This window comes from Eutrigla gurnardus (assembly GCF_963514095.1).
Source record: "Eutrigla gurnardus genome assembly, chromosome: 6".
NCBI classification, from domain to species: domain Eukaryota; kingdom Metazoa; phylum Chordata; class Actinopteri; order Perciformes; family Triglidae; genus Eutrigla; species Eutrigla gurnardus.
In genome coordinates, this window is record NC_139920.1 from 6,769,477 (window position 1) to 6,781,015 (window position 11,539).

At 41.0% G+C, this 11,539-nt stretch overlaps 2 protein-coding genes across 3 annotated transcripts; both read left to right on the forward strand.

Annotated features, from left to right (window-relative positions):
* Window positions 1-3,498: 3,498 nt before the first annotated feature.
* On the forward strand, window positions 3,499-4,531 carry LOC311015238 (interferon-induced protein with tetratricopeptide repeats 1-like; the record flags this gene model as incomplete). The annotated part of the gene is made up of 1 exon (XM_084012367.1): window positions 3,499-4,531. Exon 1 carries the CDS (start codon window positions 3,830-3,832, stop codon window positions 4,529-4,531), a length of 702 nt encoding a protein of 233 aa, XP_083868493.1. The 5' UTR covers window positions 3,499-3,829.
* A 2,298-nt stretch (window positions 4,532-6,829) lies between these two features.
* LOC311014345 (interferon-induced protein with tetratricopeptide repeats 1-like) lies at window positions 6,830-10,900 on the forward strand. 2 transcript variants are annotated; one of them, XM_084010902.1, is made up of 2 exons: window positions 6,830-7,490; window positions 8,744-10,900. In XM_084010902.1, the coding sequence occupies exons 1-2, from the start codon at window positions 7,483-7,485 to the stop codon at window positions 10,050-10,052; spliced, it is 1,317 nt and encodes a 438-aa protein (XP_083867028.1). In that variant the 5' UTR covers window positions 6,830-7,482; the 3' UTR covers window positions 10,053-10,900. The 2 variants fall into 2 exon arrangements, with proteins under 2 accessions (XP_083867028.1, XP_083867029.1); XM_084010903.1 differs by having other exon boundaries at window positions 6,832-7,466.
* Window positions 10,901-11,539: the final 639 nt, after the last annotated feature.

The following is an 11,539-nucleotide window of genomic DNA, read 5'->3' on the forward strand; positions in this document are numbered from 1 at the left end:
CACCCGGAGTTTATTTAAAAGAACACTTGCCTGATAGCTTCTATCCTCTGCTGCTATGCTACCGCAGCGTAGACGCCACTTCCATGTTTACCCAGCCGATGCCGTGACGCGAATTTCACACGAGAGTATGAAAAAGTTTCGCTGAGTTTTTTGTAAATGCTTGTATTATCAGGTTGACAAGTGTTGACCTTTTTAAAATGTGTATTTCATCAGGACCATGGTGTGACAGCCAGGGTGTCGTATGGCAAGGTATGGCAGCTGCCTCACCTTGGCTCCAGGGGAAAATGGAAATGCTCGTTTTTTTTAATACATTTATGGAATTACTCTGTATCAATTTGTATTGATTATTATATTATTTAATACATATAAATGAACTACAAATGTACATCAGAACAACACAATCGATTTCTCTAGATATTATCTTTCCCAACACTTGTATCCCCCCTCCATATCTTGAAATGTGGTATCTCCCAGTCCCCCTCAGAGCTGGGTCATTATTGTTGTTGTTATTGTTGTTTTGCTAAGCTAATTAAGTAAAATGTAGAGGAAGCAGAGAACTTTAGAATCTTTTTTTTTATTTATCAAAAACGGCAGGTGATGGGTCCAATGTTGCCCCAGCAGCGGAGGGAGGAGGACCAGGTAGTGAAGGTGGGATTCAGGCTGTTAACGAGGCTGTTAGCCACTCCAGCACCTGCGCCTGGGATGAAGATGCTAACAGGAAGACGGAGACTACATGCATGGAGGCTGAGAACTCGTCCACACTGACTTCTTGAATTGAATCCGAGTCTGAGTCTCCACCAATTTCTCAGATTGAAAGAGCTGGATCAGACTTGGACAGCGATAAGGAAGGTCAAGGCCCGGGTGCCAGTACAACTACAGCAGTAGCAGCCTCTGGGTCAACTGGAGCAGAGAAGAAGGATATTAGTGGATGTAAAACAGACGGACTCAGGCATCCTCATTTGACCCACTTCCAACTAGAAATGGAAGACGCTTTAATGTCAGTGTGTATCAGGAATATGACTGGGTTGAATATTCTATGCAAGAAGATGCAGTTTATTGCTTTGCATGCCGTCATCTTGGAGGAGCCTCAACTTTAACAGGTGACAGGAATGGACTGCGTGTGTTCATAGACACTGGAAACAAGTCAAACCCTACCTTCCGGACCACTATGGGCGATGACAGGCTCACACACCTTATGTTAATGGCTGTTGAGCCTGCTGTCGTAAAATCACTGGACCCAGATGAACTTGTCAATGACTTCACCGGTTTGAGGCCTCGGCGTTATCCACTGATGGATTCATTCTGAAAGTTCATCTTAAGGTAAGATACACTACCCCAACATCTTATTAATCGTTTTGAAAAAATATGATTTCTCTTTTCTTCTCCCTCCGTCCGTCCCTCTCCTCTTTGCATTTGGACTTTAACAGTTTTAAGTTGACCTGGTATGTTCACGTGATATTGTTGCAATTACATAGTGAATGAAGTCTCTACATAGCATGACCCACTAACCTTTTTCCTAACCACAGCTACATAGCAGAGTTGTCACTTTTGTTGTGATTCTTTGCTGGGCATGTATATTGATTGATACTGTAGTTAAGTCATGTGACCATACCTTAGCTTTGGCTGAATTGACGCCACTGCTTAAAACTCACATGTTGCAATGTGGTGTGGTTTGACCACAATACCTTGCTATCAGCCTGCCAATGCCATGATCAGTTCCACCACATATGAGTGAGTTAAATAAACAACACTCTTGAATCTTAAATCCTTTCTCCAGTAACCTTCTTAAGAGCAAATGAGCAACATACTGTGTAGTCATCATTTACAGTGTTTCCCCTAGAATTTTTTTCAGGCCCGGTGGTACCCACCGAAAAAACCCTAAACAGACGAGACGTGTGGGATGGTGTATTGGTGCAGTTGGATTAAGTCAGGTGGCACAGCAAGCAGTCTGCAATTCTGCAATTATTATATTTGCATTCAACATTTTTGTTCAACCTGAGTGTATTCAAGGTTTTCAAGGATTAAAGAGAGAGAGTTACTTATTAAGGTGCCGGTTGATGGAAATGATCAAAAATTAGGGGCCGGAAAAATATGGCTGGAAAATGAGGAGCATCACATTAATAGCTACAGATACTTTTATACGTTATAAAACATAACATAAAAACGACATATGAGTGCATATATTGTCTTATTTTATCAAGTAAAATATAAGTTATAGGTTTACTCAACAGCCTAATAGTTCATAGAAATTCAGGTAGAAATAGGTTAACTCAGAGTTCCACAGCTTATCAAAAACAATCCTTATTTTATTAGGCTGCCTAAGGCTTGATGTTGTTTTTAAGGAGCGCCGTCTCTGCATATATTTCTCGACAACACTCGACCTGCATCAGCGCATGTGCGCACGAGCGGATCTGTGCGAGAAGGCAGCGCGAGGAAAGCGGATTTTGGACGGAGACACACAGCGGCATTTTTCTTATAAATTCACCGGTCCGGTTCCGGTACCGGTCCGGTTCCGCTCACACCAGGAGTCTGAAGAGTGCAACAGCTTATCAAAATACAGTGTCAACTTTCCGTGTTTTCAAAGTAGAAAGCAACATCGTGGTGGTTTAACGAGGCAGAGCGGCATCAGAACAACATCAAGCGCATAAAGTACGCGAAGAAGAACATAGCGGGAGCGCGCGGCGAGGATTGTTGCGGCCGCGCGTCTTGCAGAGCAAGTCTACTGTGCTGCGCGGAGGCGCTCCTAATGTAAATGATTATTGATTTATGAATTAATTGATAGGTGGCTTATTTTTGGCGTATTGATTTTTTTTTTGGCCTGGTTGCAGGTCTCCTTGGCCTGGCGTCCCGCCAGGCCTGTACAATGGTAGGGGAAACACTGATTTATTTTATCCAAGGCTCCAGAATATGAAGGGATATTATTCAGTATATTGTTATTAAGGGCTTGTGTGATTATATGTACAGTACATCAACAGGAAGAGTTGGCACAGTATCTGCGCGTGGATTGTGGTGGGCCAGTCTGGACCAAAAAGTCCAGAGTTGAATTTTTGTCCCAGTCCAGGCCTGAGTATTACCTTTGTTCCTCACTGAGGAATGGCCCTTAATGTGGTTATCCATTTGTTATGTAGAGGATGCACTGTACTTGCAAAACGGACATGACAGGTTCCCGTTTTTTTCTGGACTAGGGGAGGTCATCCCCACGTATCACTGTAATGTCTCTATACATAAAAAAATGATTACATGATTACAAAGTCACAAAACACTGACATTATTTTTTTTCTAGTGCTCTGATTAGTCTCATTAACTTACAGTGCATATACCACTGAATGCACTCTGATATTAGTATCACGTTAGTTTAAATATAACATTAGCTCATGTGCAGCTAATTCACATAACCTAACAATACACCTAAAATTACATGAACGATATCATAAAAGTCACACTTGCCTCCATTATTTATCATACCAAAGCGGCAGTCAGAAGTGTGGAAGGAGACCGGAGGAATACATCAGACCTCACTGCAAACCCGCAGCAGCATGTCTCCTCTGTTGGAGGTGTCAAATGTTGGGGAGTGGGCGGGGTTAAACATTTTCTCCTCCCACTCGGTCTTTTCTCAAGAGCACAAGAATGTTTACGTGAGAGAAGTCCATCAACATTTGAGTCATGTTTCCGTTGTTTGTTTTTTTGTTTTTTTTTCAAGTGTGTTTTCAAGTGAAACACAGATGAGGGCTCATGGTTAGTGGTGAACTACGGGAACCTGGCTTGGCTGCACCATCGCCTGGGAGACCAAACAGAGAGCGAGGCTTACCTGTCAAAGGTCAACGCCCTGATGAGTAAATACCCATCTCCAGCCCAGGAGGAGCTCCATGCGGAGATCTGCGCTGAAAAGGCCTGGACCCTGATGAAGTTCAGCACAGAGAAAACGTTGCTGGCTGGAGATTACTTCCAGAGAGCCATCAGGATGCAGCCGGACATGGTGGAGTGGAACACCAGCCATGTCCTACTGTTAGCCAATGTTTTCAGGTACAGCAGAATAAGGGTGGAGGCTGACATCTTGGAGAAAATGAGAATGGCTAAGGAAAAGGATCCAGAGAACTTGTACATCGCCGTTAAGTACGTTGAGCAATGTGCTAAGAAAGGAGAAAGAATTGAAGATGAGACACATGAGTTAGCCAGAAAGGTTTTGAGAAATCCTGTCAGCAGCTACAGTGGTGTGAAGCAGTTACTAAGGGTTTACGGAAAATATGTGTCTATTGATGAGGCCATTGATTTGGCAGAGGAGGCTCTGGAAAACCATCCAGATGAGCGTTATCTGAAGAAGTGTGCTGCAATGTGCTATAAATGGAAGATAATGTATGTCAGGGACAGTCAGCCAAAGCAAAGTGAGATAGACAGAGCAGTCAGCCTCCTTAAAGAGGTGATTTCTCTTTACCCACATTCTTCACTTCTGAAGGAAACAGACTGGCAGATATATACGCAAAGTCCAATCACGACCAGGCTGAAGCTGAGCAGATATATCAGGAACTGCTAGAAGGTGAGCTTGAACCTGCAGACAAACAGATGCTTTACAACAAATATGCAGCATATTTATACTTTGACCGACAAGATCCCAACAGGTCGATACAATATCACATGAAGGCAGCAGCGATACCGGAACAATCCTACTTCGGTGGAAACAGCATTAATGTTCTGCGGAAGATGGATAGATAAACGCAGGAACCGAATGTGGAGAGAAATAGAGGAGTTTCTTGAAAACCTGCAAGAGCCTTAGTGTTTGTAACAGCAGGTTCTAAATGTAGAAATGATAACGGTAGTGCATTACTTTAAAAATGTGTACATACTAATTGATCTGTATCCTTTACAGACTGGTTTCAACAAGTAATCATGACTTTACACTTCAGTAGATTATGGAAGAGAAATGCTTAAAAAAAACACACAGGGTCGCCTAAAAAGTTGGAATAATTTGCAAATGTCTTGTCTTTTATAACACCAAACAAATGTTATGCATGAATTCATTTCACCTGGGTAATTGGGACATAATGCAATCATTGCACCTGGTCAAAGCTGATGCATTTAAATAGGAATAAACAGAGGATTGTGTCTGAAAACAAAATATTCCGACTTCATGGGCAACAGTGTATATACATGCATACATTTGTCTGTAGTCATTTACTCTATTATATCTTTTAATAATGCTGGTCCTTTAAATAATATCTGCTGTGGACATGTTCAGATGTGAGTACTATAATCATCACATGATTTATGAGAATAGATTTTTATCAGGTGATGTTTGTAATTTGCAAGGTCTCTCTCATCGTCTAGTGCTTATCCGTGTCGGGCAGCAGCTTTTGCAAGGTGTTTATTTTATTCCTGTTGTGTTCATGTTTCCCCCTAATGATTGTTTTATGTCTATATAAGAACATAATTCATGATATGAAATTTGCTTTGCAAGCCTCAGAGTAGTGAAATATAAACCACTGATGGAGCCTTTAACCTGAATATTATTGCCAGTTTAACCTGATAGTATGTATAAAAGTATGTTAAGCTGTGTCTCAGATGTACACGATAGCCTACTAATACTATTAAAGATGCTTTATGTACATTAAGAACTCTTTAAGCTTTGTTTTTGTGGTTACACAGGGTGATAATAACATTCATGGTTCCATATTGTAAAATGTGATGTTAATTTCTTTTTACAAGAATAAGAATTCATCTTGGTATAGCATGACCCAAGAAATGGTCGGGTGGTGCAGAAGCCAATAACTCCCGACTCAGAACATGTAACATAAGATCATAGTTGGTGTTGATCTTTTCATGACCAACACAAAGAATAATAAGTATATTCCGAGTATGAAAGGCTGAACCACTAATTCAACCCCAGTTAAGATTACTTCATTACCCCCTACTCTTTGTAATAAATTCCAGGAGCATCGATCATGTGTGGTTTGTTCTTGTCGTCATCGGATACCAAACAAACTTCAAAAAGCACACGACAAATGAATCAGGGTATTTATTTATGACAAATGTCAGGTCAGAGTGTGAAACATACATTAACACATTTTCTACATTTACATGTATCCATAATAATCAATAATGGCCAGAATTATATGAAAACAGTATTATTAGATTTTAGAACCACAGAATGAGACTGGAAGGCTGCAGATGGAGTGAGCGATGAGATACTGTACATACACACTGCAGAAACCTGAGGGCTTTACATTGTATTATCTTACAGACAGGTCAGTGGTCCAACATCTCAAATTGAAATCACTTGATGGCTTGTCATATATATATATATAAATATAAAATATTTGAATGGGTTAACGGTTAAAACACACCGCAAAATACACTGAAATATATATATATATATATATATATATATATATATATATATATATATATATATATATATATATAATATCCATCCATCCATCCATTTTCTACCGCTTATCCTGTATTCAGGGTCACGGGGGGGGGGCTGGAGCCAATCCCAGCTGTCATTGGGCGAAGGCAGGGTACACCCTGGACAGGACGCCAGTCTATCGCAGGGCCGACATGTAGAGACAGACAACCATTCACACTCACATTCACACCTACGGGCAATTTAGAGTCACCAATTAACCTATCCCCATCCTGCATGTCTTTGGACTGTGGGAGGAAGCCGGAGAACCCGGAGAGAACCCACGCTTACACGGGGAGAACATGCAAACTCCACACAGAAGGAACCCAGGCCGACCGATATATATATATATATATATATATATATATATATATATATATATATAGAGAGAGAGAGAGAGAGAGAGAGAGAGAGAGAGAGAGAGAGAGAGAGCTGTTCATCAGTATCTGGCAGGTGAACAAACGTACTTTTTCATTTAAACAAACCATGGCATGTGAAGCGGTAACCAGAGAGGTACACCAGTAGGTGGCAGCAGAGCGCCATGCAGGTGTCTCTCCAGGTTACGATGTCACCCTCACAGCTCTTCGTACCGACACTATGCAGAGACGGCCGCTGCTCAAAGTTTACACACACAACATGCTGAATGTATGAATGAGTTGAAGATGATGCAAGTGGTGTCTTCATTGTTTCTATTTGAGGATAAAGTGCAGGGATTGAAGATTGTGGCATCTTCGTAGGCTCGGTCTATCTCAAGAGGCACAAGAATGTTTATGTGAGGGAAGATAGTCCATCAACGTTTGATGAGTCATGTTTTCGCTGTGCTTTTGTTTTGTTTTTTTCAAGTGTGGCTGTAGGTTTCCATTCATGGAAAACGAAAGTAAAAGCGAACTACGCCAGAACAAAACACTTGCTAACGCCCCATCTGTGAAACTTCAGTCTCGTTTCAAGCTGCGTGGTCAACAACATCTTACAACTTACAGTAAAGTAGAAGCTGGACATCACCGATATACACCTGCAGACCCAAGACAGCAACCCGAGCCAGCTTAATATTTAAAGAACTACCGAGGTGAGGAAACAGCTGAATGATGAGGTCAGTAACTGCTTCTGTATATTGTAGTCTATGAGAACATATTTACTATGATTATGATTTATTAAATGTCATATAATTAAGTCCCAGGGCTCGAAATGTTAACATTATGGATAATTTTTCTGTCTTTCTTTCTTTCTTTCTTTCTTTCTTTCTTTCTTTCTGAGCGACTTAGGCTCATCCCTATGTCCCCTCATTTCTATGAAATGTTCCTTCCATTTTTCCTTCCATCAAAATTAGGCCCTATGTTCCCTCAACACACGGATGACCTTTCCCTGCAGTGTATGTAATATGTAGGTATTAGTAGGTAATGTAGGAGTAGTACTATAGTAAGGATTAAGGTTACGTTTATCAAGTTCGTTATGTTATTATTAATCTGAGGGAAAATAGGGCTGAGGGAACATAGAGTTGATGACACATGGGGATGAGGGAACATAGGGTTAAGGGAACATTGATGGAACATGGGAATGAGGGAACATAGGGTTGAGGGAACATAGAGTTGATGGAACATAGAGTTGATGGAACATGGGAATGAGGGAACATTGATGGAACATGGGAATGAGGGAACATAGGGTTGAGGGAACAATAATGGAACTTGGGGATGAGGGAACATAGGGTTGAGGGAACATAGAGTTGATGGGACAAAGGGCTGAGGGAACAGAGTTGATGGAACATGGGGATGAGGGAACATAGGGTTGATGGAACATAGAGTTGATGGAACATGGGAATGAGGGAACATTGATGGAACATGGGAATGAGGGAACATAGGGTTGAGGGAACATAGAGTTGATGGAACATAGAGTTGATGGAACATGGGAATGAAGGAACATAGGGTTGAGGGAACATTTATGGAACATGGGAATGAGGGAACACAGGGTTGAGGGAACATAGAGTTGATGGGACATGGGAATGAAGGAACATAGGGTTGAGGGAACATTTATGGAACTTGGGGATGAGGGAACATAGGGTTGAGGGAACATAGAGTTGATGGGACAAAGGGCTGAGGGAACATAGAGTTGATGGGACAAAGGGCTGAGGGAACAACAACAAGCAACTTCCAAATAGAAAAACATCCTTCCCTCTGTATTTCCGTTGCACACATTCAATGCCGTGTCTCAGAATGAGAAAGGAGTTTATTGCCAAGTACTTTTTCACATTCGAGGAGTTTGTCTTGGTGTACAGTGCACACTATAATTAAAAAGAACAAACAATAAAACAAATTACTGTTTAATTTTTTTTTTCATATTTTCCATCAGTGTTGCTCAGAGTCAAACAACACTGGAGTCCAAACTGGAGGCCCTGCAGTGCCACTTCACCTGGGATCTGGAGCCCGGCAGGTCCAAACTCTTGCGTCTCAGGGACCAGCTGGAGGACATCGGCACGGAGGAGGGAAACAAGTGGCTGGGTCACATTTACAACCTGCGAGGGTTCATTCAGTACAAGCTGGGGTTCACTGAAGACGCCCAGAGTTCCTTCAACAAGGCTGCAGAGGCCTTCCACCAGATGAGAAACGCAGATGATGGCTCGTGGTTAGTGGTGAACTACGGGAACCTGGCTTGGCTGCACCATCGCCTGGGAGACCAAACAGAGAGCGAGGCTTACCTGTCAAAGGTCAACGCCCTGATGAGTAAATACCCATCTCCAGCCCAGGACGAGCTCCATGCGGAGATCTGCGCTGAAAAGGCCTGGACCCTGATGAAGTTCAGCAGAGAGAAAAAGTTGATGGCTGGAGATTACTTCCAGAGAGCCATCAGGATGCAGCCGGACATGGTGGAGTGGAACACCAGCCATGTCCTAGTGTTAGCCAGTGCTTTCAAGCACAGCAACACAGGGGTGGAGGCTGACATCTTGGAGCAAATGAGAATCGCTAAGGAAAGGGATCCAGAGAATTTGTACATCGCCATTAAGTACGTTGAGCAATGTGCTAAGAACGGAGAAAGAATTGAAGATGAGGCACACGAGTTAGCCAGAAAGGTTTTGAGAAATCCTGTCAGCAGCTACAGTGGTATTAAGGCGTTACTAAGGGTGTACTGGAAATATATGTCTATTGACGAGGCCAGTGATTTGGCAGAGGAGGCTCTGGAAAACCATCCAGATGAGCGTTATCTGAAGAGATGTGCTGCACTCTGCTATAAATGGAAGATCATTTGTTTCAGGGACAGTCGCCCAAAGCAAAGTGAGATAGACAGAGCAGTCAGCCTCCTTAAAGAGGTGATTTCTCTTTACCCACATTCTTCACTTGTGAAGGAAATAGATGTGGCAAATATATACGCAAAGTCCAATCACGACCAGGCTAAAGCTGAGCAGATATACCAGGAACTGCTAGAACGTGAGCTTGAACCTGCAGACAAACAGATGCTTTACAACTACTATGCAAAATATTTAAACTTTGACCGACAAGATCCCAACAGGTCGATACAATATCACATGAAGGCAGCAGCGATACCGGAACAATCCTTCTTTCGTGGAAACAGCATTAATGTTCTGGGGAAGATTAAAGATAGACACAGGAACCGAATGTGGAGAGAAATAGAGGAGTTTCTGGAAAACCTGCAAGAGCCTTAGTGTTTGTAACAGCAGGTTGTAAATGTAGAAATGATAACGGTAGTGCATTACCTTAAAAATGTGTACATATTAATTGATCTGTATCCTTTACAGACTGGTTTCAACAAGTAATCATGACTTTACACTTCAGTAGATTATGGAGGAGAAATGCTTAAAAAAAACATACAGGGTCGCCTAAAAAGTTGGAATAATTTGCAAATGTCTTGTCTTTTATAGCACCGAACAAATGTTATGCATGAATTAATTTCACCTGGGTAATTTGGACATAATGCAATCATTGCACCTGGTCAAAGTTGATTACTGATGCATTTAAATAGGAATAAACAGAGGATTGTGTCTGAAAACAAAATATTCCAACTTCATGGGCAACAGTGTATATATATGCATACATTTGTCTGTAGTCATATACTCTATTATATCTTTTAATAACGCTGGTCCTTTAAATAATATCTGCTGTGGACATGTTCAGATGTGATTACTATAATTCAGCATCACATGATTTATAAGAATAGATTTTTATCAGGTGATGTTTGTAATTTGCAAGGTCTCTCTCATCGTCTAGTGCTTATCCGTGTCAGGCAGCAGCTTTTGCAAGGTGTTTATTTTATTCTTGTGTTCATGTTTCCCCCTAATGATTGTGTTTTATGTCTATATAAGAACATAATTCAATATATGAAATTTGCTTTGCAAGCCTCAGAGTAGTGAAATATAAACCACTGTTGAAGCCTTTAACATGAATATTATTGCCAGTTTAACCTGATTGTATGTATAAAAGTATGTTAAGCTGTGTCTCAGATGTACATGATTGCCTACTAATACTAATAAAGATGCTTTATGTACATTAAGAACTCTTTAAGCTTTGTTTTTGTGGTTACACGGTGATAATAACATTCATGGTTCCATATTGTAAAATGTGATGTTTATTTCTTTTTACAAGAATAAGAATTCATCTTGGTATAGCATGACCCAAGAAATGGTCGGGTGGTGCAGAAGCCAATAACTCCCGACTCAGAACATGTAACATAAGATCATAGTTGGTGATGATCTTTTCATGACCAACACAAAGAATAATAACATATATTTCCGGGGCTGCTTCTGTTAAAGGCAGGTTTCAACAAGTATCTGCAAGTTTTCACACTATAGTCTATTAAAAGGACAACAGAGGCTCTTTATCATCATCTAACATTGTATGAAAGGCTGAACCACTAGTTCAACCCCAGTTAAGATTACTTCATTACCTCCTACTCTTTGTAATAAAATTTCCAGGAGCATCGATCATGTGTGGTTTGTTCTTGTCGTCATCGGATACCAAACAAACTTCAAAAAGCACACGACAAATGAATCAGGGTATTTATTTATGACAAATGTCAGGTCAGTGAGTGAAACATACATTAACACATTTTATACATTTACATGGATCCATAATAATCAATAATGGCCTGAATTATGTGAAAACAGTCCTATTAGATTTTAGAACCACAGAATGA